The 26,993-nt window shown below is 47.7% G+C and overlaps 1 protein-coding gene across 6 annotated transcripts in view; it reads left to right on the top strand.

Annotated features, from left to right (window-relative positions):
• The window catches only part of LOC140697544 (uncharacterized), a 32,544-nt gene extending 6,742 nt beyond the window's left edge, over positions 1 to 25,802 (top strand). For 3 of the 6 annotated variants that reach the window (XR_012074687.1, XR_012074686.1, XM_072965411.1), the window contains 3 exons: positions 24,206 to 24,375; positions 24,777 to 24,895; positions 24,998 to 25,802. Coding sequence is in view for 3 of the 6 variants with exons in the window: in XM_072965411.1 (XP_072821512.1) it covers positions 24,206 to 24,375; positions 24,777 to 24,895; positions 24,998 to 25,050 (342 nt within the window). In the remaining 3 variants the exon portion in view is untranslated. The remainder of the gene's footprint in view (positions 1 to 24,205; positions 24,376 to 24,776; positions 24,896 to 24,997) is intronic. The other 3 variants (XM_072965410.1, XM_072965409.1, XR_012074688.1) reach the window with 3 other exon arrangements.
• Positions 25,803 to 26,993: the final 1,191 nt, after the last annotated feature.

Below are 26,993 nucleotides of genomic sequence, written 5' to 3'. Positions count from 1 at the left end.
GAACCATCTGCTCCCTAGCTGGGCCTGCAGCTGGGAGCTCATTCCTGACACAGACTTCTCCCAGCGATGGGCCTGTGAAGCCAACCTGGTAGGTGTGGACACAAGTGACCGCCTATTAGGGAGGTGAAGACAGGCTCTTGTGGGGGCACTTTTTCTGTTTCCATTTCTTATTCTATTCCACGAGACTCTGTTAAAATTGGGTAAGGAGGGTGTGTATTTTTAATCTCATTTTAATGATGAGGCTAAATTAACTTCTCCAAGATTACACAGCCCATACCTGGAGATCCAAGACTGGGGTCTGACTTCACACTGACTCTGTATCCTGGACTCCTGATCCCTCAGATCTGCAGCCATTCCTCAGAGCCAGTGCCTAAAAACAACGGGGCTTGCAACCCTGGCTGCATATTAGAATCATGGGGGCATTAAAAACAGTCAGGTTCAAACCCCAGAGATTCTGATTTAATTGGGAGGTGCCAAGGTATCAGCGGGTGTGAAAAACTCCCTAGGTGAGTCTAATGGACATTGGAGGCCGAGCATCATCCTCGGCGGAGTCAGGGACGCCCAGAGAGGAGTTCCTCGACTTTACTGCACTCTGGAGTCATCTGGGGATCCTTAAAAATACTGCCCCCTGGCTTCTTCCCCCAGATATTCGGATTTAGTGTGGCGTGCACCCTGGGCATCAGGATTTTTAAAAGCTTTCCAAATGATTCTAATATTTGGCAGGTTTGGAAATCATTGGCGTGGGGTAGGGCCTGGCTCCTCTAAGTGTGGTCGGCTGACAGCAGAATCAGAATCACCTGGGAGCTTGTTAGAAATGCGGAATCTCAGGCCCCACTCTGGACCTGCTGAATCAGAATCTGCATTTTAACAAGATTTCCAGGTGATTAGTATGCACATTCAAATTTGGCCTAGGGGATGATGTGATGAAGAGGCAGACGAGGGCATAATTTTTTAATCAACCCATCTGCTCATTCATTTATTCAGTCATTATACTAATAATCACAGAGTGCTGGCTGTATACTAGCACCATGCTGGGCGCTGCTTATTCAAAGATGAATAAGGCTAGGGGTGCAACGAGAGCATAGCTGTCAGAACATGAGGGCAGTGCCAACACCCATAGAAGTGGAAAAGACACACTGTGTGAGAGAGAGCAAGGAATGGTGCTCTCTCTCTGCAGAGCAAAGGGATCGTCTTACAGGGCAGGTGTGTTCAGGGTCATAGAGGCTCAGGATGGCTGCTGTAGAATTGGGCGGGCAGGATGGAGAAGGGTGTTCTGTGCCCCTCCAAGGAGCCTCGGCTTTAGCTGTGGACAATGAGGCTTTAGATAAAATGGAGAAGAAAGTCATGACTCAGATTGGGCTTCTAAAGAGAACTAGGAAAGATTAAGTAGAAGGACTGGAATGGAGGGAACCTGGTGGCTATGGAGACCAACTGGGACTCTTAGAAGGAAGCGGTGGCAGAGGGGATGGAGAAGAGGGCCAGGCTTGGGAGACGGTCTTAAGGAAGGATCTGCAGGACCGAGGGGCAGATTGCTTATGGCATTGAAGTGAGGGAAGTTGAGCATGAATCTTGAGTGTGGAGTTTAGGCAACTAGGTGGAAAAGGCACCATTCAGTGGGACTAAGAACCCGGGGGAAGAGCAACTTCGGACAGGCTGCAAGGCAGCTGTGTGCTCGGGATTGGAGCTAAGGAGAGAGGTTGAGGCTGGTTGGAGATCTGAGAGTCAACAGCATCCAAGGGTGGTTGGACCCGTAGGAGTAAGTGAGATAATTTAAAGAGGGAAGGGAAGAGGGAGGGATAGAATACTGGGGCCTTACTATTTAAGGGGAGATTGGAGGAGGAAAAAAGAAGGGGGACGGGAAGGAGGGTGGAGAAGTGGGAAGGATCCAGTGAAGACAGGCTGGCAGGAATGGGTCAGAAAAGGAAAAAGAACTCTGAGATAGAGGATGCCTGAAAATTAAAAGAGACATTCAGGAAAAAGAGTGTAGTTCATGGAGTAAAATGCTGAGGAGAATTTTGGAGATGAAGACTGAAAACTGGATTTGATAATTAGGTCATCAGTGGCCCAGTGGTTGCAATGGTGTGTGCGGAGAGGGGCTAGACTACAGTGGGCCCAGGGTACTGAGAAAGTGGACACAGAGAGTGTAGATTAATCTCCAGTGCTGGTGGGAAGAGAGGGGGAGATGGAGTGGAAGTTTAAAACAGAAGTAAGACAAAAGGGTTTCTGTTTCCTGTTTAGATTGGAGAAGATAAGCCTGTTTCTGAACTGAGAAGAAAGAGTCAAAAGTGGTTGAAGACACAAAGGTAGAGAGGATCTCTATCCTCCAGCTCATGTCTCAGAGGTGCTTGGGAGGAGGGGATTCAGAACAGAGAGAGGGGATTCAGAACAGAGAGAGGGGAATCCATCTTGGGGAGGAGAGGATGTGAAAGTAGTTTCCATCAATCTCTGTGCTCTCTGGCCAGGGGCAGGTCATCTGTGGACAGCTGGGAGGAAGTAGTGGGCTGGGCAGCCTCAGGAACCACAAGAGGTCCTGGGGAACGAGAGAGAAGAGGCAGCGCCAGCCAGGTGGGAGACCCATGTCTGCAGTGGCCTCAGCATTGCATTTTTTCCCAGCCACAGTGGCCCAGTGAGGTGAGGAGAATAAACGGGGCTGTTTTCCTTTAGGTTTGAGAATAGTTAGCCTAAAGGGCAAGTAAGCAAGGGTACCCAGGGTGCTGTGAAGAACCCTGTCAGTGCCATCATTTTCAGGATCAAGTTTTGCTGCCCTTCTCATGAAGGTCAAATGCAGGCGCATCACCCATTCAGTGATCCTACTTCATGGGAGTGGGGGGTATTGGGGCTGCCAGTATCTTGGCTGAGTGAGATCTGTTTGGAGAGTGGAAGCCCCCACAGATGGATGAGGCAGAGGCTGTTCTGGGTCCACCGGCCCTGATGGCTCTAGAGACAGAAATGTCAGACGCACCTCCCCTCCTGCTGACTTTCTTCAGCTCCTGAAGGAATCAGAGGATCCTAAAAAGGCTAGAGGGAACCGTGGCAATCATCCAGCCCAAGGGTTTGGCAGCAGTGACCCCCGGGGGGCATTTTGGTAATATGGGGGGAGGGGGTTTTTTGATTATCACAGTGATTAGAGCAATGCTACTAACATTTAGTAGTAATGCACCAGACTGTCTTGCATAGAAAAGGCTTGTCCCACATGTCCCATGGCTTTCAAATGCCTTGCCAAGCAGTGGAAACCTGTTCATAATTATCTTTGAACCCTGATCTACATATAAACACAGTTGACTTTGCTAGGGATGTTTGAGGAGAGATTGTACTTCAGAACTTCACCAACCTCTCTAAGGGCAAAGCTCTCACCGTAATTGAGCCATTGACACAACATACCTGTATCCATCGGCATTTGCACCTGTCGCATTCTTGCTGCTTCTACACATAGATGCAAGCATCTCACAATACAATTTTATTCTATTGTGCAGCATCTTGTTTGAACATTTATGTGTTGAAATACATATTCCTATATTATAACTGTGTCCTTTAAAATTTTTATATATCAGTTAAGGAATTGTATTGATTGTTTTTATTGAATGAAAGATTTTTAAAAGTCTATAGGGCTTTACACTTTTCAAAAGTTCACACACATGATTTCATTGAATCTCATAGTAACCCTTTTCCCCCCACCCCTATATTGCCCTTCCCCTCCACTGGTAACCACTAGTTTGTTCTCTATATCTTTGAGTCTTCTTCTTTTTTGTTATATTCACTAGTTTGTTGTATTTTTTAGATTCTACAGATAAGTGGTATCACACAGTATTTGTCTGTCTCTGACTTATTTCACTTTGCATAATGCCCTCCAAGTCCATCCATATTGCTGCAAATGGCAAATTTTCATTCTTTTTTATGGCTGAGTAGTATTCCATTGTGTGTGTGTGTGTGTGTGTGTGTGTGTGTGTGTGTGTGTGTGTGTGCGTGTGTGTGTGTGTGTATATATATATCACATCTCCTTTATTCATTCATCTGTTGATGGGCACAGGTTGCTTCCATACCTCGGCAATTGTAAATAATGCTACTAGAAACTTGAGGTGCATGTATCTTTTCAAATTAGTGTTTTTGTTTTTTTCAGATATATACCCAGGGTTGGAATTGATGGGTCATATGGTCATTCTGTTTTTAGTTTTTTCAGAAACCTGCATCCTGTTTTATACAATAGTTGCAACAATTTACATTGTATTGATTTTTTAAAAAATATTTAAAGTAGGTTTTACTCTCTATTATTTTATTTCAGCATAATAAAGAGGATATTATCAACTATTTGCTATAAAAGAGAGTGCTTTAACGCTAGTAGAGTTTGAAAAAATTTAGTCTAATCTGTCAACCAGTGAATTGAATTCTCTCTACAGCAACTCTAATAGCTGGTTGTCCAGATTGCTTGGCCATTTCCAGGGCAGAGAACTCATCACCTCTCTGGGGAGTCTCTCCCATCATCAGGCAGCTGGCTGAGCTGAGACGTGAAGGGGCAGCTTGCCCGTAAGGAGCTGAACCTGTCATCTAATAACTCCCCTTCCCGACTAGTCCTACTTATGTCCTCTGAGGCCACATGGAAAGTCTCAATTCTTCTGCATGAGATCTCTCTGATATTTGTATGTGGCCAGAAATCCCAAGCATATCCCCCTAGGCATCCCCTTCCAACTGTCTTCTCTTCTCCAGACAGAATGTCTGCAGGCTCTTCACCATTCTGGACCTGACATGAGTTTTGTGCCCTTTGTTATCCTGGCCAAGCAAGCACTATATTAAGCAAAAGGGCTTCAGAGAAACCAGTAGGTTCCGTTCTGTTCAATGGATACTTACAAAATGCTGACCTATGCCACTCACTGTGCTCAGCTCTGGGAACATAAAGGTGATTGAGGAACAGCTTTTGTCCCTGGGAGCTCAGCCAGTGGTGAAACAGTCACATGAAGTGGCACATTGAACACATTCCTATCGCCCTTCTTTCCCGAGACCCCAGTAGACTTACAGTAAGGGAATGTTCTTTAAAAAAAATATCCAGTGATGGGGAGGGGTCACAGAATTCTAGAAAACTAAGAGCAGGTGGATAGAGGGATGGGTATAGCTCAGTGGTAGAGTGCATGCTTTAGCGCACAAGGTCCTGGGTTCAATCCCCAGTACCTCCACCAAAAAAAAAAAAAAACCAAACCAAAAAAACAAACAAAAAGAGCAAGTGGATGTACGGAACAGTCATGTAGAGGAGTGGAGAAAGCATCTGCTAAGGAGCTCAGAGAAGGGGGTGTGGAAGAAAAGGGGCTTATTTACTCCAGAGAATCCCTGAGACCTGGAGCCCCCAGGGCTTGGCGGTGGCAGAAGGCAAGAATGATATCTGGTACCAGAGTAAGGAGATTATTTGAAAGTCCACTTGCGTTACAGTCAATCTGTACCACCAAACAAACACTTACCGGTAGGGCTCCAGCCCTCAGCCAGGTGACTGGAGGTTTCTTCTCAAGAAAATTGCATGGCCCCAGGAAGCAGGCATGTGAGGATCCCCACAGAACAGCTGGTTCCCACCGAGAACCCAAAAGCCAAACTCAGCTACAGAGAAAGCCCCACCCACGCACACTTAGTTCCCGAATGACATTTCAGTGTCTTAGTTTTCAACATATGAATAGACACAGCCAAAGATAATCCACCTCCAAGAAGAGCCTCCAACATAATGAAACCGAGGGAGACACAGAGAAAGGAGACCCCCGAGGAAAAGTAAATCAGAAAAGAACTCAAACAAAACAGACACAGCCTCTAATTATTGTCCACAGAGACAGTACCAAAAGGGAAAACTCAGAGAACACAAAAGTGCTCTTGGAAATTAAAACATTTTAAGAATGGCTGGTCAGAATGAAATATTCAGGTGAATTAAAAGATAAGATTAAGGTTTTTCTTAGCTGACCTCATTCTCTGAGGCCACTGTTCACCCTTCTGAGTAAGATGGCCCGCATTCTGCCTATGAAATGTGTACCTCCTAGGCTTCTCTCTTGCCTTTTGAGACGGCCTGCCCTCTGTCTATAGAGCATGAATCTCTCTGAATAAATCTATCTTTGCTCAAAAAAAAAAAAAAAAGATAAGGTTAAGGAAATTTCCTGGAAAGCAGAAGATAAAAATTCAATAGAATTGGAAGCTGAGGAAATAACCCAGAAAGCAGAATAACAAGACAGATGGAAAAGATAATAGAAATGAAAAGAGAATAAATTTGGTATGTTCCCACTGGACTAATAGGAGTTCTAGAAAGAGAGAACAGAGAGCATTGCAGGGCGGAAACTATCAAATCAATAATACAGGAAAATTATCAACCCTGAAGTTTAGAGCTCTTTACAGAGCTCCAAGTCCACGCAGGAGAAAGAATAAAATCAGCAGTGTATGTCAACCTAAAATTTCAGTATATCAGGGATAAAGAGAATAACCCAAAAATGTGCAGAGAGAAAATATAAGATCCCTGTGAACACTACAATGGCATGAGAATTCTTCATGGCAACATCAGACCCTAGAATGCAAAGGGACCAGAACTTCAAAATTCAGAGGGAAAGTAATTTCAACCCAGAATTCAATACAGGACAAATTATCATCAAGCATGAATAGAGAATAAAGATATCTTTCAGGTTATATAAGGACTCAACACACCATTTAAGGAAGTTGTTAATAACATACTCTACAAAATAAAGGAGGAAGCCAAGAAAGGGGGACAGAAAACTCCAGAAACACTGGCTCTGATCTGGAGAGCAGTTGGGAGATGTCCAGGCTGATAGCTGAGCCCAGGGAGCCGCCATCCAGGTGGGAGCCCAAGGAGAGAGGGCTCATGGCAGGGGTCTCCCGAAAGTGAGGAAACTTGATAAAGTACCTGAAGCATTAGAGCTTCTAAAGAAAGCATGGAGAATTGTTTGAAGGCGAGCATGACAAAAATAGAACAAAGACAACTGGAAATTCCTGGAAAAGCAAAAATCTACACACAACAAATTTAAACCTTGTACCCTAATTGATTCTGCAGTGGCCATGTTTATATAATCACAATAACATAAACACTATTTAACCAAAGATGGTGCTAGAAAGTGAGGCAAGGCGTGGGCGATGTTATATAAGAAGTAACAATGATGTACAAATTTGATAAATTAAGAAATAACTTTATAAATACATATATTTAGAGCTATGAAAGTAATTACCAAAAGAAATGACTGATAAAGTTAGAAGTGGTTGCTTCCAGGAGGTGATCCTGGAGATGGGAATGGTGGTCCTGGGGAAGGTTGGTTTCTATTCATTATCAGACTTTGTATAACTTGTTTTTTTTTTTAAAAAAACATGTGCACATATTAGTTTGATAAACAAACACATACACTCTGTTGTTTGTTTTAAAAACTTCAAATCAAAATATGGTTAAGCGGTGAGCAGTATGCTTTGAGTGAAGTTGCATGAAGCTAGAGTCAGGATGACCAGTGCAGGGTCCAGCATCACTAGAGCAGAGAATCCAAGTTGGGCTCTTGGGAGATCGGGGGAGGCCACGGGAGCCCTGTAGACCCTGTTAAGAGCTTGGACTCCATCCTGGTGCCACAGGGACCACTTATTTTGAGGAAAGTGGCATGTTTGAATTTGTGTTTTGGAAATCCACCTTGACAGTGATAATTCTGGAAGCTAGGTCTACAAGAGTCAGGAATGAAGAAGGAAAATCCTTCTAGGAGGCCATTGTAACAACCTAGGTGGAGGAGTATATGAGGGACTGAACCAGGACAGCGGGTGGGGGTGGAGTAGGCAAATTAAAATGTTAGCAAGTAAGGGGGGAGGATGTAGCTCAGTGGCAGGGTGCATGCCTAGCACACATGAAGTCCTGGGCTCAATCCCCAGTACCTCCATTAAAAAAATAAAATAAGTAAATAAATGAACTTAATTACCTTCCCCCACCAAAAAATGCAGAGTAAAATTTTAGAAAGTTAATATGTGGGAATATATGATTGATTAAAGGGCAGAGTGAGGAGGAGGGAGAAGGCTCTCTACTGGGAGAAGTGGGCAGGTGATGGGGCGTCTCACTAAGATGGGACGGAGTTTTGGTGATCAAGATAATTAATTCCATTTGTATGTGTTGAGTCGAGGGACTTCAGGAAACCCAAGTGGGATTTCTAGGAGGCTGCTGAATATACAAATGGGACACATGCTTTGGGGACAGGTCAGTCTTGGAGCTGTAGACTTGGGAGACATCTACCTGTGTTGAACAATAAGGACAATGGCCCAAGGGGAGCATCCAGTGAGAAGAGCAGTGGACCAAGGACCAAACCCTGGATTTTAGCATTTAAAGGACAGGCCAAGAATAGCACCCTAGATGAGGTTGAGCATCTTTTCATATATTCATGAGCCATTTTTATTTCCTACTCTGTGATATACCTATTCTGTGTTTTGATTATTTTTCTATTTCTATTTATTTCAAACCAAATTCATCATCTAGCTTAATGATAAAACCGTAGAAGGATTCCCATTAGGGTAGGGAGTAGTTAGATGAAGTATTAACTAAAGCAGTTAAATATGAGAAAGAAATGAGGCAACGAATTAGAAAACAGGAAGTAAAATTTTATCACTAATGTAAAATGATGTGATTGCATAACTTGCAAACCCAAGAGAATCCAATGGAAAAAAATTGCAAATAATAAGAATTCTATGGGGTTGTTGATGCAAAATTAATTTGACAAATTAACAGCGTTCCTATGTAAAACAACCAGAAATTTAAAGATACAATGGAAAGAAAAACCCATTTTAATAGCAATAAAGGGCAAAGTCCATTATGAGGTCTTTTAAAACATCATTGAGGATCATAATAGAAGAATTCATCAAAAGGAGATGAAAACCTCCTTCTTGGGTTGGAAAATGCTGATCCTAAGTAATATAATGATGTTAATTCTTCCTAAATTGTGTGTTACACTTAAATATCTAGATTATATCGAGATACTTCTTTTTCTTGAAACCAGACAAGCTTAGCCTTAAGTTCATATGGGAAAATAAACATGCATGAATAGCCAGGAAGTTCTCATAAAAAGGAGTTGTAAGAAGACACCAGCTTTACCCTATGTGAAAACATAATTAAAATAGAGAGGTACTGTAGAATATTTGGTCAGAGCAATAGAATAGATAAAGAGTTCAGAAACGGGCATGAATTTATATGGGAGTTTAGAGTATCATAAAATGGCATATCAATTGGCAGGGGAAAGACAGATTATTCAATAAATACATCTGGGCACAGCTGGAGACATATCTGGTGGAAAAGTTGATTCCTACTTCACTCTGTATCAAAATAATGGAACAAATATATAAAAGTTAAAACTGAAGCCATAAAAGTAATAGAAGAAAAAATAGAGCATTAAAAATTTTATACAGACACAACATTGTAAAATGACTATAACTCAATTAAAAAAAGTTTTAAAAAATTATATATATATAATTTATATATATATAAAATCTTAGAATAGGGGAGGACTGTGTGCTTATGAAGCCCTTTGACAAAAGACCAGTTAAATCAACTGTTTAAAAATTATATGTATCTTGTATATGTATAACTGAGCTATTATGCTGTATACCAGAAATTGACACAACATTGTAAACTGACTATACTTCAATTAAAAAAATTACACACATATGCATTGGAAAAAAATCACATGTAAACAAGTTGATTTTACAAATGATAAATTGCTAAAAGACACTGGCAAGCATATATGGCAGACAAATGTCTACTTTTCTATAGAAAGAACCACTACAAATCAATATAAAAAATGAAAAATCCAGTTGAAAATGGGCAAAGTATGTGAATAAAATGCATAGGTAAAGAAACATCCATTGTTCTTGCACAGATAAAAAGATGTTCAACCTCACTTATAATGAGGGAACTACAAGTTAAGATCACAATGAGGTGTCATTTTTCATCCATCAAAACTCAACACACGGGGGCTGGGAAGGGACAGATTGGGATTTCAAAATGTAGAATAGATAAACAAAATTATACTGTATAGCACAGGGAAATATATACAAGATCTTACGGTAGCTCACAGAGAAAAAAATGTGAAAATGAATATACATATATGTTCACGTATAACTGAAAAATTGTGCTCTACATTGGAATTTGACACAACATTGTAAAATTATTATAAATCAATAAAAAATGTTAAAAAAAAAACCTCAACACAGATCAAAAATAGAATAGTGTATTGGCAAGGATGGGGTGCACTTGTGCATTATTGGTGGAAGATTAAATTGGTATAACCGGGATCTACTGTCAAGTGGAAAAGGCAAGGAAAGAACAATGTGTAGAGCATGCTATGTACCATTTGTATTTAAAAAAGTAAACACATTTATTTTGTATAGATGGAGAGTAACTTTGGAAGAATATATGATGCCAATCTCCTTCTTTCCTTCTTTCTTTCCTTCCTTCTTTTCTCCTTTTCTTCCTTCCTTTAAAAAAAAAAGAATTTTGTATTTTTCTAATTATAAGAGTATTTGCTTCTCATAAAAAAAGAACCTGAAAAATACAGAGAGTTGAAAAAGAAAGCAAAACCATCCCTAGTCTTATCACTCAGAGAAATCACAGTTAACATTTTGGTGTATATTCTTCAGATATTTTTACTGATGGTTTTTTTTTTCTTTTTCTTTTGGAAAGGATGGCCTACCTTGCACGCTATTTTCAATCTGATTTTTCTCACTCAACAGCATCTCTTTCCTCCTGTTGGAATGGTCAAAACTGCTTTCTAAGAGAAATATATATATTAGAGACATTTATCTTTGTGTGTCATATTGCAAATTTTTTCCTACTTCGAATTTTTAATTCATACCATATTTAAAATTTTTTATTTGGGGAATTTTCAAATCTATATAAAAGAAGGCAGAATGATACTATAAGCCTCTGCATATCAACTACCCAGCTTCGACCACAGTCAAAATATAGCCAATTTTGTTCCAGCTGTATCCTTCCCATTTCCCTCTTATTATTTTGAAGCAAATTCCAGATATTGTAACATTTTATCTGTAAATATTTTGGTAATATAGTGTCTTTGACATATGGAAAATTTCAATGTTTTAGTAAATCAAGTCGAATCAGAAGAAAACAGTCTTCATGAAATCCAGCATGGTTTCTTAAACAACACATTCTTTCACTCACAGACTTGAGGTGCCAATTGGATTTTCTATTCTGTTCCTTTGATCTGTCTGTTTACTCTGACAGCAGTACCTTACTGCTGCAATTACTATAGGTTTAAAATATATTTGTTCATATTTGATATGACAAACATCAGGGGATGCTCTAATTCAGTCTTCTTCCCCCTAAATTTTCTTATGTATTTCTTTGCATTTATTCATTTAGATTAATGTCAGATTCATTTGATCAGCTTCAACTCAAAAATTCAATTGAGAGTTTGACTGTACTTGTGGGAAATAGATGAATTTGGAGAAGGTTGACATTTTTACATCAAGTCTTATCTTAAAACCAAGGATGGCCTTCTATTTCTTTGAATTTTGCAGTAAAGTGTGAGAGCTTTTTTTTTTATGAGGTTCTGCACTCTTCCTGTTAAGATTTTTACCCCTAATATTTTATATTTTGGTTGCTGTTGTAAATGCAACCCTTTTTCCCATAATATTTTCTAACTGGTTGTTACCACTATATAGAAAATCTAATAAATTTTTCTCTTCCTTTTGTAACTACCTGCCTTAATAAACTTACGATAATTTTCACTTGATCCTTGGATTTTCTATGGAGTTCATCAGGTTTTTGACCCTCCCTTTCCAATAATTATATCAATTTTTCTTTTTGTTTTATGATGGCATTGACTAGAACTTACTTCCACACAGTCTTTCATGATAGCGCGAATCAAGGACATCTTTGTGCAGTTAAAGGACAGTGTTTTCTCTCTAAGCGTGACATTAGCTCTTGGTTTGGATTTGTTCTTTAGCCCTCTTTGGAATTATTACTGTATTCCCAGTTTTCTAGGGAGATTTTTAAAAAATGTATACTATATTTTAGCAAATGCCTTTTGGGGGTCTATCAACTGGTCATCTGATGTTTTTCCTGTAGTCTATTCCTGAGATAAGTTGCGTTGATAGATTTGTTAAGTTTGACATTCCTCGAATTCCTGGAATAAACTTCACTTTGTCATTTACACTATTACATTTATTACTCTTCTGCTGGACTCTATTTGTAATATATATATTTTTTCACATTAATGTTGGTATAAGAGACTACAAGTTACTCTTTCAAAAAGCTTAGCTGAGAAGGCGAGGGCAGAAAGAACCAAAGCCGTAGTGACTCCTGTGCCCAGAATATATGTTCTATACTAGTGGAAAGAGCAGACAGTGGGACCAGCACACCAGGGGCAAGGTGGTCATAAATAGGAGGAAGGGCAGCCCACGCTGAGCCCAGAAGGAGAGTCCAGGGCAGGTGGGAGAGGTCACATCAGTTGAGGTCAGTCATGGTTTGGAGGTCTCAGTTTTTATAAGGTCAAGGAAGCATGGTTGTCTGCCAAGGTTGGAGGGTGAGGGCTGGAGGCAAACCGTGGAAGTTGACAACAGCTACTGAGAGAAATGGGGCAGATCAAAGGATTATTACAGATGTCAGGGCCCCGCTGAGGTTAAACATCTTGGCTTTTTGTGGCATCCATTTGCAAGATGATGAAGTCATTTTTTTTTCTTGGAGAACTGAGAGTGGACAGGGCCTGTGGAGCTACGGGAGGCTGGGGTTTTGATGGGTGAGTGTGGACGGCAGCCGTTGGGGCCGCAGAGCTGAATGGGTCCCACACGTTGGCGATGGACACACACGCCGTGCCGGGCCTCTCTGTGAGATGGCTAGCATAGGTTGTCTTTTTTCAAATTTCCATCTTGCCTCGAGGCAAAATTTTCCATTTTTGCCCTGTCACAAAGCAGAGAATGCACCATGGCTTGAGCCAGATAACTTACGTAACTGATTTCATGCTCTGCCACGTTTCTGACAGTTGCAAAAAGTCTGTGCTGTTGGGACCACAGGAAGTGCTTTCTCATGTGGGAGAAAGGCTGAGATGGAACAGTTCAGGTGACTGACAGACCGGGAGAAAGGGGACCCGTGGGGACAGGGCAGCTGAAGATGATGGAGCTGGAGAGGAGGAGGCCCAGGGCCCTGGGGCTGGCCTGTTGAATGGGCCTCCTGCATGATCTTGAGGTCACCCCCAAATGATGCCAAGGCTGGGGGATGGACGGCAAGACAGTGAGCTGGACGTAAGTCTCAGTGAGTATGGGGCACATCCAGGGAGTTGGAAGTTGACGACACTGAGGAGGGGAGGTGGCATGGCTGGAAGAAAGGCCCTGCGGAAGAAGAGCAGGAATGTTTGGAATGATGCAATGGGTGGAGAGAGGAATGCTGACTAGCCCTGCGGCCTGCAGTTGGGCCTGGAAGACCCTCCTGAGAATGGGGCCCAGAGAGGGACGTGAGCGTCCCCCACTCCAGCCCCACCCACACAGCTAATAAGCAGCGGGGGTGGGAGATACACCCAGGTCTCAGCCTTCCGGGTAAGAGTGTGACCTGTAGGCACTGCCATCCCCATCCTGCAAGACCCTGTCAGAGCTGAGCCCAGAGACCTCCATTGGCCCTCCCTGCTGAAGGCAGCCGCCGGGTGGCTTGGTTAACTGTCCGACCCTAAATGTACCCACGCAACCCAGAAGCAAAAGGATGGGGCACCCTTCTAGGACCTAGGGGCTCTGTCTCTATGTTACAGTGGCCTAACATGTGTCCCCTTCCTGGTGCAATTCTTTTGGGGCTGCCCCCTCTCAGATGAAAGCAGGTGTAGTGAATGTAGGGTTTGGCTCTGGATGGACTGGGTTCACATCCTGACTGTAGCTACTGCCAGCTCTGGAACCTTGGGCAAGCAGCCATCTACATTTCAGATTTCTTACCTGCAAAAAGGAGATGCAGGATTTAAACTAGGAGTTATATTCCCCTTGCCAGTTGCTGTCATGATTAAAGGAATAGAGTCCATGTGTCACAGGTTAGTCAGTCAAGTTCTCCAGGTTCTGGGAGAAGCTGACTCCGGGAGGACGCGTGGCAGATGGGAGGTTTATTAGAGACTGCTCTCAAGATCCCCAGCCAGGAGGGGAGGCGTCCTTCAGAGCTGCCCGGAGTCAGTAAACTCCTGTGGTTTGCCTTGGGAAGGAGACAGACCGGGCAAGGTGACCCTCTTCAGTCAAGGACAGTTCCAGAAGAGAGATGGGAACCGTCAGGGGGCAGCTCTCCCCGCAGCTGGGAGAATAAGTCCTTCAGTTGTAAAGCCAGTCCTGGGCTCAGCCCCTGCATGGATAGGTTGACTTCAGGGAGCCATGAGCTCCCTAATACCATGAAAAAATGTGGGCATCCTTTCTGAGGTGAGAGTCTACTTTTTATCAGCTTCCCTAAGTGGTCTTGGACCCCAGTTTTTAGGAACCATTACTTCAGGGTCACATTCTAAGTGGAGAAGGGGGTTTCCTTGACCTTCCCACTCCGCAGTGTGCCTCTCCCCACCTGCTCATGTCTGAGAAGCCCCCTCTAGAATCCCTTCCCCCTCATCCCCCTCCTCTAATCTTGTAACTGCCACACCAGTGCTAATCTCGGAGGCCACGTGGGAGCCTGGAGAGGACATGGGCTTTGGTGTTAAACATCTGGATTTAAACTGTACCCCTGCCACGCACCATCTGTGTGGCCTTGAGCAAGTTTCTTGACTTCTGTGAGCCTTAGTTTCCTCTCCTGTGACATGGGAATAATTATGCCTATGCAATAGCTACATTTTGAAGATGGATTAAATGAGATGGTTTAGGGAAGTACCCTGCAGAGTGCATAGAACAGAGTAAGTGATTCATAACAAAAATCATTTTCTGAGATTCAGTCATCCTTTCCCCTTTCTTGTCTGTCTCTCCTAGCACATCTGAGCATAGTTGGCTAATGACTCAAAACCAGGATGGTTCAAATCACAGCTGAATGCCTTCCTCTGTCCCTCCCATTTGCCATCCCTTAGGGGCTGAAGCCTCAGCAGGTGCCCTTGCTCCCGGGCTCCTGAGAAGATGCCTGATCAACAGGAACCCCAAGTTACATGTGATGAGCCCGTAAGCATTCACATAGGGCTTTCCCATCCTGCTCTCACAGCAGCGCTGGGCGGTGGGCAGGGCAGCGACGCCCTTGGATGCCACAGTATAGTGGTTAAGAGGGGGACGTTGGTGCTGGACTCACTGCCTGGGTTCACATTCTGGCTCCACCCCTTGCTGGCTGTGACACCTTGGGGAATTGTCTTCACTTGTACAATGGGGGAAATAATCACCCCTATCTCACAGGCAGCTGTGGGGACAAATGTCCACATCTAGATCAGTGCCTGCTCTTGTCTAAGTATGAGCCACTGTGTGACCAGATCAGGGTTTGCACCACACTTTCTGGGATTTGACCTCAGCCTCCTTTCCCACCGAGTTGAAACATCACTCACTGTATTCTCTGTTTCTCCTTCAAACATGCTGGTATTTTCAAGGGGCTTCCAAGGGGCTTCCAAGGGGCTCCACTTGAGTCTTTGGCCCCATACCTGCTTGACTCTTTTGAAAATCTTACTTGTTTTTTCTTCTGTCTTTAATCACTTCCCCACAACTTAAAACAGCAATAACTCCCCTCAACTAGCTCCCTCCTCAGCTGCTGCCCTCTCTCTGCTTCCTTTCCCTTCAGCAGTAAACTTTTAAACAATAAAATAAATTATCTCAGGCTATTGCCTTTCTTCCCGCTTTCCCCTTCCCCACCCAGTCCTCAAGTGCCGACTGTGGGCTCCGGGTTCATTTCCCTGAGGTCGCAGGGCTGCTGAGAGGGAGAGCTAGCCCTGCTGGTTCTCCCCTCCCCACCTTCTCCCCTCCCCCTCCCCTTCTCCCCTTTTCCCTCTTCTCCCCTCCCCCTCCCTCTTCTCTCCCTTTGCACTTGCCCTGCCTAGGGCCATTACACTCTCCCAGTCTGACCCCCAGATTACCAGTCTTCTCCAGCACTCTGGCTCCTGCCCAGCCCCCTCCTCCTCCTCAGCCTCAAGTCAGGGCACCATTCTTAGAGCTGCAGCTTCTTAAATCTGTAGGTGAATAAGTTTTCACCAAATTTGGGAATTTTCAACTTTTATTTCTGAGTATATTCTCTGCTTAATTGTCTCCCTCCTTTGCTTCTGAGTTTTTTTATGTTAAATAACCTGGCATTGTCCCATGGGTCCCATGGGTCAGTGAATCTCTGTTCCTTTTTTAAAATCATTTTTCTCTGTGGTCTTCAGATGAGATAATTTCTATTGATCTATTTTCAAGCTCAATGACTCTTTCTTCTGCAGATTCCAATCTGATGTTTTTAGCTTATCCAGTGCATTTTTTGTTTTAGATTCTGTAGCTTTCAGTTCTGGAATGTCCATTTGGTTCTTTTTTCCATTCTCTGCTGAAATTTCTACATCTGTTCACTCATTATGAAGATCTTTTCCTTTTAAATGCCCGAACATATTCATGATAGTTTTTTTAAAGTTCCTCTCTGCTAATTCTAACATCGTGGTTATGTGGGGATCTGTTTGTACTGGGTCTATTTTTCTTGATTATGGGTCTCATTTGCCTGCTTCTCCTTATGTCTAAACTGTTTTCTCATTCTAGGCCATTATGGATGAGACATTTTAGGGAGTCTAGTTTGTGTTTTGTTCCTTTAAAGGTTGTTGAGTTTTGTTCTGGTAGACATTAAATTGCAGGTGTATCATCTTGATGCTGGCAGGCTAATATGGTTTTTTCCCCTTGGTCTTAGAGTACGGCACCAAGTCATGGTTGTTAGCCCTAAACTGCTGCCTTTCTGGGATCCCTCCTGAATGCTCACAGTCCTTCCTGAGGTCTTGCTACTTTTGGCTGGACTGGAATTTGGTCTCTGAACCTTGCATGACCCGCAGTCACCCTGCACAGCAGCCACTCTCTGCTGGGCTTTGCGGAGTCTTGCCCCACGCAGAGGAGCCCCTGGAGAGACCTTGTAGATGCCACCGGTCCCTCCAGCACACCTCCCCTCTCCTCACTGCTGTGTTAGTCTGCTAGAGCTGCCGTAACAAAGTGCCGCAGACTGAGGGGCTTAAACAACCAAAAGTTGTTTCTCATAGTTACGGAGGCTAGAAGCATGAGGTCAAAGTGTCCTGCGTGTGTGTGTCTCTGTGTATCCAGATTTTCTCTTCTTATAAGGACACCAGTCAGATTAGATTAGGGTCCACCTTAACAGCCTTATTTTAACTTAATCACATCTTTAAAGTCCCTGTCTCCAAATATAGTCACATTCTGAGGTACTGGGGATTAGAGCTTCAACATGTGAATTTGTGGGATGGGCACAATTCCACCCATGACAGCTATCCTGCCCCTCAAATTCTGGCCACTTCAGCAGCCCTGAACTCTGATCTCTGCCATGCAGAAAGTGCCTGGCTAGAAATCTGAGGCAAACAGGGACCTAACCTCTGTCTGTCCCTTCTCGATAATTGCAGTCTTGCACTGCCTGTTACCCGACAGTTGAAACAGTTGCTGCACATAATTTGTGGTTCAAGTCAGCAGGGCAAGTCCAGTCCTGGCGGCTCTATCGTGGCCGGAGTCAAAGTCCGGCACCTGCTTTTACCTCCTCTGCCCCATCGTGAGTAATTGGTGGTCACAGTTACTCATGATGTCAAACAGACTTTCCTCACCCACGTCCGTGTGGGTCACAGCCACGTTGTGATACTCAGCCAGTGGCTGCTTGTCCCTGTGTGTCCGTCCCAGTGCTGCCCTGGTCTGCACGCCCTGCAGACCTTGGGTGGGGACAAGGTGGCAAACACTTCACTTTTCTCACTGCCTTTTCCCCGCTCAGCTTTATTTACTGCCCCAGGAAGAAGAGAACCAAACTTCCATAGGAGGTAGTTGTGCGGGGGGAGACAGGCAGAAGGACCGAGACGTGGGAACAGAAGAAGAAGACAGCGATCTAGAGAAAAGCTCTTCCCAGGGAAGACAAGCAAGGCAGGAGGGGAGGCAGGGCAGGTGGGAGGGCAGCCCTGGCTTCTCCTTGGGCCTCCACGCCAGCCTGTGCTCTGGGTCTCCAGTCTGCATGTGACCTTTGCAGCGTCAGAATCACAACTTTCCATTCATTCTCCCAGAGCACTGCCAGGGCTCACTAATAGTAGAGAAGGCCTGAAGGCAGGTTTATCCCTTGACTGTGGGTGGAAAGGGTCAGGGTAATTTTCCAGGGCTTGGCACACTCCTGTCTGGCAGCTGTCCACAGCCTAAGTTGCTGTGTGGGTGTGGGTCACCAGAGGACATCTGGGAAGCCTAGGAGGAGGGCACCGCGTGGTGGGCAGGGACAGGAGAGTGAGCGCAGGCGTGGGCCCTCCCTCCTCTAGACCCAGGCTGCCTCCCTCCCAGACAGGGTGGAAAACGAACCCCAAGCCTCTGCTCCCATTTCCCTGTCCCCAGGCTTCCTCCAGACCAGCTGGTCGGCTTGCATTTGCTGAGACCCAACTCCTAGGCACTTGGGTGTGGCCTTGGCCACAGCTCTGAGCCCCAGACTCCCCCCGAGGGCCCCTCCAGGCAGGTCCAGCAGCACAACTCCTGGAACCACTCCTCCTCGGGTGTGATATGCTCCCCTGCTGGGCCAGTTAGCTGCATCTTACTCCCTCTAAATCCAGAGGGCGATGCTTCCAGGCCTGGTCTCCATGTAAATGAGGAGCAGTGTTCTCTCTGCACACTTAAATATCTGACCTTTGGGACAAGTTCTTGCTTCTGGAGGTCAGATCCTGGAGACACCCAGGGAATCAGGGCAGCATTCAGATTTTGAGGCCCTCTTTTCAGAATCCAAATTCCCAGACCCAGTGAGTTCAGATGGCAGAATGGGGGTGGGAGGCAACAGAAATAAACAAATCAGGAAACGCTAAGATTATTTATAGAACGAAATTCTATAAACTGCAGTACCTCGCTTCACCCACCATTCAGAGTATGCAACAGTTATTTTTATCTAAATTATTTCCTGAACAAGAATAAGATTCAGATGTTAAATTAAACAACTGTTACTCTATTTAGCTTCATTTTATGGTTAATGAAACTATGAGGACAACAAGGACTTATAATAGATCCGAGAAATATTATTACTGAGCTGATAAAAGGAATGGTCTATAAATTAATGAGCAAAACTTGAATAAGGAATGTTTCTATTTTAACACGAAAGAGGAAAACGTAAATATGAAGTGGAGAAAATTACAAGGAATAACGTGTTACCAGGCAGGTGACAAATAAAAAAATATGAGGCGAAAATGAAGAAAGATACAGAAAAGGTGATTCAGCAAATGATGAAGTCACAATGTAAAAATGCCTAATTTTAGCAGGAGCTCTATTTCACAGGAATAGAAGGGACGCACGTATGAAGGGGCGGTCTCCGGGAGCTCTGTGGGGAGAGAGGATCAGCTGGGGTAGCAGCAGTTACAACAAGGAAGCATGGTCCCTGCTCCATCCCCCCTCCCCCTCCCTCCCTCCTTACCTTCCTCTCTTCCTTCATCTCAGCAACACTAACTATGGAGGCTGGTATACAGCAGCCAACAAGACAGAATGATTTCTGTCCTCATGGGTTTACAGTCTAGTGGGATAGGCAGGCCTTAAACAAGCAAACAAAAAAACACACTAATAAATATATATTTGCAAAAGAAGATTAAGTGCTAGGAAGAAGTCCAGGGTGCTATGCAACGGACTAACAGACTGGATGTCATTTAGGTGCTCAGAAAAGTCTCCTAGAGGGAGTGACAATGAAGCCCTGCTCTGGAGGCTGAGTGGAAGTTGTCCAGGTGGAGCAGGAGGGGTGGTGTGCCTGGCAGAGGGGACAGCAAGGGCCAAGGCCCTGAGGCAAGCCTGGCATGGTCAAGGAGTTGGAAGAATGCCAATGTGGCTGGAGCATCAGGAGAGAGGGAAAGATTGACATAGGAGGAGCCCTGGGAGCTGGAGAGGGCAGGCGATCACACGTGGGTTTAATTTTAAAGATGGTAAGAAATTATTTAGGGATTTTTTTTTAAGGAGGGGAAAGAATGAGCAGATGTGCAGTAAAAAAAAAAAATTGCGAAGTGCAAGTGGCTGTGGAGTGACCAGGTAGGAGGCTACTGTGTTCAACAAGGTCGCCAGTGCAGGGGGGTCTTCTATAGGGCAGGAGCAATGGGTAGATTCAAAATACATTCAGAAGTTTGAATTTGAGACATATTGGAAATAAGGGGTGAGGAAGGGGAGGTTCCCATAATGGGCTCTACATTTTGGGCAGAACAGCAAGGAGGTGGAGGCAGAACAGCAAGGAGGTGGAGGCACCCCCTCCTTTGAGTGTCGGAAACTCTCTCATTTTACAGTTAAGGGGCGTTAGAACTGGCCTTTGAGAGGAGTGCAGGAGGCCCCCGAGGTCACCCAGCCCATTGGCAGAGTTGGGACTGGAACCCAGAGCTCTACCTGTGCCCAGTGACCACCATTCAGTGGTGCTGGGCACAAATCCCCACTGAGCTCCCTGCTCCAAGCTGGGATGGGGATTCCACTGTCTCAAGAGACCCCAGCCAGCTGGCTCCCTGTGCACCCCCCACCCCAGGCCTGGCCTGCTGGGGCCCACTCCTGCAGGCACAGCCTGCTCACCAGCCTCCGCACAGCCAGGGCTGCGGATCAGTGCCAGAGAAGCCTCCCCACACCAGCCTGGAGCGCAGTGGCCATGTCCACGCGCTCCCTTCCCTGCCTCCTGCTTTGTGGCTCCTCTCTGGGCAGCCTCCAGCTTCTATTTCTGCCTCCCTCTGCCCCTTCTGCCCTTCACATAGCCCGGTCATTATCAAGTCCTACACCTTGCGAGCTGAAAGTGCCCCTCTATGCAGTGGGCCTTCGACTTCTGTTTATTAAATTGGACTGCAGGTCACTTTCTCCCTGGGTTTGCCCCTCTGTCCTCACCGCTTTGACCCCACTCCCCACCTCCCGGATGACGTGCACCTTGTCCGCTCCTGACTGTTACATCCTCATACATTTGCTGCATCGGCCCCTCCTCCCATCTTTCAGGGTCAGGTCCGTCCCATGACCTCTCATCAGAACTGTTGCAAAGCCTCTAACTTCTCCCCCACCTGCAGCCTCTTCCTCCTCCAATCAATTTCATAAATTTTTCCTGCTCAGAAACCTTCGGAAGCTGCCCATTGCCTGCTGGAGCAAATGCCTGACACTGGAGGCTGAGCTTTGGCCATGGCCTGACACCTTTTCTCACTGCTCCCCATCCTGCCCCAACAAACCACCCCACACTCCGCCCTGGGGCCTTTTTCTACCTGGAGCCTTTGCTTCTGCCAGTCTCGCTCTCTGCCTGCCAGTCCCAGAAGTTTAAACTCCTCCTACCCTCCCCGGTGCAGCTCCCAGCTCCTTGGTGAAGCCCGGCAGTCTCCTCATGCTCCCCCAACCCTGCCCGGGGAAGTCTTCCCTTCCTGAGCACCCAGCGCTGCCGACCTAGCCCGTCACTGTGTGTGCTGGCACATTGGCAGAGGGGAGCCCGAGGGAGATCAGCTCCTGGGGAGGCTAAGGAGCTCAGTGGGGGATGAGTTTTGTCTGAGGGGCTCAGGGCATCCAGAGGGTGGTGTCTACACTTCCCTTCTAAGCTGGGAGCTCCTGGGGCAGGGTCTGTAGTGGGCTCATGTCTCCACCCCCAGCACCTTGCACAGGTATGGCATGTGGCAGGCACTCAGCTGACATCTGCCAAGTGAACAACCAGTGGCCCCGAAGCACATGCGTCAGGAATTCAGGACCACAATTAGGGAACCCAGGGAAGTGCCAGGAAGGAGGTGGAACTGATGGAGACTGAGCAGGGGAGGGGTTCAACGGGGAAAGTGGGCAGGAGCTGGAGGATGAAGACATCCTGGGGGAGGGAGAGATAACCTCCTTGGGACAAGCAGAGCTTGGGGCTGAGCTTGGACAGGGGACAATGTTGGGGTCTGGTGAGGCTGATCCTGTCTGAGCAGGCGGTGTGCCAGGCAGAAGAGCCGGGGGGACAGAGGGAGCTCCAGCCTCCCCACCAGACACCATAGTAGACCAGAGATGCTGGACTCACCCCCATCCCCTGCCCCGTCATCAGCAAGGGCATGGCCTGAGGAAAGCATTTCTGAGAAGCTTGTCCAGCCTGCATGGGAAGAGTTGGAGCAGGAGGGCAACCCGAGGTCCTCTTCCGGTGCTCCATCCCATGTTTTACACTTTCCAAATCCCAAGAGCCACATTGGGAAGGTGAGGATCTCAGCAAAGTACACAGCTTATTGCCAGAGGGGTGAGGGGCCAGGATCAGAACAGCTCAGCCAGTCCCGGTGGGAGGGGGTGGGGGCAGGTGCACAGAGAGCTGGAATCAGAGAGGCCTTTGGAGGCAGAATCTGGAACTGACTGGAATTAGGGGTGCAGAGGTGGGGTCACAGTTGATTTAGACGAGATGACTAAGGGCTGAGAGTGGAGGGAGAGGAGAGGAGGGGCATGGACCACACCCCGGGTGACTCTGGCACCGGGGGGTTGGGGAGATGAGGTGGCGCAGCGCTCAGCATGCAGCCAGCAAAGGAGCAGTCAGTGGGGCAGGAGGACAGCTGCGGGTGGCGGGGGGTGGTGGGTGGCAAGAGGGTTCCAGGAGCTGAGGGAAGACCTTCCCTTAGTTTCCAGGAGGACCTAGCAATCAACTGTCCAAGGCTGTTGACTGGTCAGGTGAGACAAGTTTGGAGAATCATCCACTGGACTTCCAGCATGGACATGATGGTGACCTTGATAGGAGTGATCTCAGGGACAAAAGTGACTGCAGGGGGTCCAGGAGAGAGTGGGAGGTGGGCAAGTGGAGCAGCAAATAGTTTTGCCTGCAAGATGGGCAGGACCTAGAGAGTGACACGTGACCAGAGGAAGGCTTTCATTCGGTGGGAACGACCCAAGAGGGGAGACTGACCAGTCAGGGGAGAGCGGGCGACATCTGCCAGGTGGCCAGAGGGGGCGGGCCTTAGGTAGGGGCAGGATGGCTCACCGTAGGTCAGAAGGCGAGGAGGTCAAAGCGCACAGGTGGATGGGTAGACTTGGTAGCAGGAGCACGAGGTGTTTCTGTCTGACCCAGACACAGGGTAGGACGCTGGGGTACAGAGAGGTCAAGTACCCACTATTGGGCAGTGGAACTAGAACTGAGCCTAAGACGTGAAGGCAGCAGAAACTCCCCAGATAGGTAGTAGGAGAAGGAAAGAGTCAGGGAGGGGGCCATCAGCAACAGTCTAGGTCCTGTCATGTCCTGGAGGCCAAGGGTGGAGGGAGCCGCCTGGGCTGTAGGGTCAGACGGACCCCAGCTGGGTTCCCGCTGGGTCTCAGCCACTCACCAGCTGTGATTAGACAGGTCGGCCTCAGCGTCCTCCCCTGTAAGGGGGTTAAGAGTTCCCACTCCCCGGGTAGCAGTGGGGATCAAGTGAGCAGCATGTGCTGGTGGTCCGCACATGAGCGCAGACGTCAAAGGAGGAGCCTCGGAGAGGAGGCCTCAGGTGAGGCCCAAGAGAGACCACCCTGCGGGGCCCTCTGGGTCTGGGCGGGCTCACTCCCTGGTGGCCCTCAGCAGCCCTGCCTCATGGTCCAGCACCCAGGCCTGCGTGGCTCAGCTCAGACCCTCCGGTGTGCCTCCCCCATGCCCCCAATGTCGTGCTCGTGCTGGTTCCGGTGCAGACTGCAGCCAGGGAAGCGGGCAGGAGAGATCCCCCGGGAACCATGCTGGGTAGGGTGGAACCGGCAGTTAGCGGGGGGACACTGGGAGCAGCCAGAGCTCAGAGGGGGCTGTGGGTGATTCTCCACTCCTATGAAGACCCTGAAGCAGCAGCAGGCTCTGGTCCTCTGATGCAGCTGAGTCACCACCAGGAATGGATTCCAGGGAATGGAGAGATGGGGGTAAGGCTGAGCATCAAGGAAGGGGAGGCCCGCTCCCTGGGGCAGGAAAGGGTTTCCTCTTCTTCCTCCTGAGAAAGCAGGCTCAGGTTCACCCATGCGGAAGCAGCATGGACACCTGTCCGGGCACAGGCACCCCCGTGCCCTCCACTGCAGCCTGCCCGGCGGCCATATGCTCTCATTTCTGGCTACGGGTCCCACATTCTGGTCTCTCCCCTAGACCAGTCCAAGGAGCAGGGTCAGAGCCCCTAGGGAGCCCCTTCTACAAGCCTGTGTTGAGAGTCTGGGAGGCACGAGGGCCCACTCTCTCTGGCAGGACCCGGATGCCTCTTCAGCTCATTCAGGAAAAGCACAAGTCAAACCATCCCATCCTGAGCCCTGCATGGACCGCAGGCCGAAGCCGTCTGTTGTGCAGACTTGCGATGTTGGCTCAGCCACGACTTCCTCCTCTCTTCAGCACCTGTGGCTTCCGGGGGGGTCCTCCAGGTAAGGCAGGTAAGACCTAGGCCAGGCCAGCTCAGGGAGTTCTGGAAAGCTCGGCCGACTCCCCCCATCATGGGAGCAGGAGGGCACTGAGATGTGGGGGTTTAGTTGCCACCAACGTGAAGTGGCCCATTTGACACAGGCAGAGGAGGTTTATCAGGCGAAGCCTGCTGACGCTTGATTCCTGACTTCGCCATAACAATCTCATCTGCCGAAACAAAGGGCACTGTCAGAACAGACCAGAGGTATCGGGCCTCAGAAGTCTCACCCAGCAACATCTCCTTGGGGCTCTTGGTGTTTTGTGTGACTCTGGGAGAGTTCCCACAGGGACCTGGGTGCACTGATGCTGCAGTGAACCCTTCCCCCATCACCAGCCAAATTATCTAACTGAACTCCAATCACAGCAGGAGACTAAAATTCCACAAGATCAGAATACAGGGAGGCCTGGATCAGAAGAGGCGACATGCAGATTCAAATAGCCCCTTGCCTGGGGCACACTACTCTCCTCCCAGCTCTGAATCAGGTAAGAATCAGGCTGTGTCCCTGGGTGGGTGGAGGGAGGGATGACTGGGATTCCAGCCTCACCTGCTTCCTGGGGCTCTCAGCTCCGCCACCCCCCCCCCAGGTCCTGGCCCCACCTCCCTGACGGAAGGCCTCCTGCAAGCCCAGCACGCCTGAGGGGTGCACCTTCCCCTCCTGCCCTCCTGCCCCAGGAGGGCCGCAGTCTCCTTTGGATCTTTTTGCGGTCTGGGCTTGCTGTTCCTCTCTGCAGCAGTCAGGAAGCCCTTACCCCAAAAAGTATCTGCGGGAGGCCTTGTCTACAGAGAGGGGACGTCCCCCCAAGGGCTCCAAGTGGGTTACACACCAAACGCCCAGACACCAAGTGGAGCCATCAACCTGGCTATCCCTTAGAGCTGCTGGGTGGCTTTAGGGCAAGTGCTGAACCTCTCTGTGCCTCAGTGCTCCACCGCGCCATCGATCAACTACCTGAGGGCAGGTCTATGGGAGATTCCACCAGGTAAGAAGAAACAGGAGTGGCTCAGTTCAAGGTGGTGGATGTTTTGTGGAGGCTTGGCTCTAGCCTTCTGTCCTGTCTGTACACCACCTCCCTCTGGGCTCCTTTTGGGGAATTACCTCTCCGACCCCGTGGGCACTTCTCTGAGGATTGTCACTCGAGGTATCTTGACTTTCCCTGCCCACTTGGGTACAAAACCCAGCCTTGGGGATTGGACTGCTGTGCGGAGGGATTCAAGATTGGAAATGAAACAATCGACACTGATTGCCGAGCGGCTGTGCGGACGAGAAGACGGTGAGCTGTGCCGCCTGTGTCCCCTGAATTGCCTGGCACCTCCCTTCCCTAGCCTTTAACTGCCCTGCTTTCATCTTGTGAACCACCCCCAAACCTTCCAATAAAATCCTTTATTGCTTTAGTTAAGCAGTCAATGGAGTTGTTTGGCTCAGGATAGAGAGACCTCTAGAGGCAGGAGGTGGGATTGCTTACCCTGGAGAAGGGAAGGGGCCTGAGGGAGCTGAGTGACCCTCCTTCGGGAGGCCCACACGGTGTCAGTCCCCAGTGGACAGGGGACAGAGCAGAGGGCAGAGGTCACATACAAGGCTTGGGTTAGGGTCCGAGGAAATGTTCCCAAAGGTGAGAACAATGTTGGGATGCGGGACAGAGGAGGACCTATATAATGTGGAGAAATGCAAAATATAGATAAATAGGGTCCTCGTTTCCTAAATGCGGCACAGATGGGAGATGGGTTATGACAGCTGCAGGTGGTGTGGACTGCTGTCCCGCCTGCTGGATGCCAGGTGTCTGGAGACCGCTGCTGCAGCTGCAGTGAGTCCGCGGCAGACCAGGGATGGCTGCACAGGCTCCATCTCATGTTCCACTGAGAGAGGTCCTGAGTGCCTTGACACGCTACATCCCGGAAACGCCCGGCTCCCCCGCCCCTCCTTATCTGGAATTCTCCCACCTGGCCCTACCTGGCTGCTGTGCCTGGGCAGCCCAAGGTGAGGGACACAGTGTCGGGCCTCCCCAAGCCCATTACCCATTACAGGTCACACCAGCCACATCCTACAGGAAACCAGGCAGCTGGAAGTTTCCTTCCCCATGTAGAAGCCACTAGAGACAAGTGTAAGACAACAAGTGAGCTGGTGTGTGGCCCACACTGAGTTCAAAGGTGCTGAAGGATCCTGAGTGAGGCTGGGGACTCACTAGGGGTGAGAGGGCTCGGGAAGGAGGAATGGGTGTATGGGTCCCAGAGCAATTACTGTAGGTGTGTGAGGTCAGCTGAGCTGCCACCTGGACACAGTCAGGTATCAGTAGAAGATGGTAAGATGGTGACAAAGCCTGCTGACCAGTGCTTGTGACTGCCAGAGCTCCTACCCCTGGTCCACCCTGACCTCCCAATCCCACCCAGCTGCGAAGGCGATCGTGCCCTGCCACTTGCCCGCCTGTGGGGAATGCATATGCAGCTCAAGGGTGCCATCGTGTGGTCATAATGGGGTAGCGCACCCCACAGCCTCCAAAGAGCTCTATGCATGGGTCACTCCACCCGTGCGGAGTCCCACTCTGTTCAAGGTGGGCAAGGCAGATCTTGCCTTTGGAACTGAAGTTT

Source organism: Vicugna pacos, chromosome 7 (assembly GCF_048564905.1).
Source record: "Vicugna pacos chromosome 7, VicPac4, whole genome shotgun sequence".
Taxonomy (NCBI): Eukaryota; Metazoa; Chordata; class Mammalia; order Artiodactyla; family Camelidae; genus Vicugna; species Vicugna pacos.
This window is presented reverse-complemented; position numbering and strand designations above follow the sequence as displayed.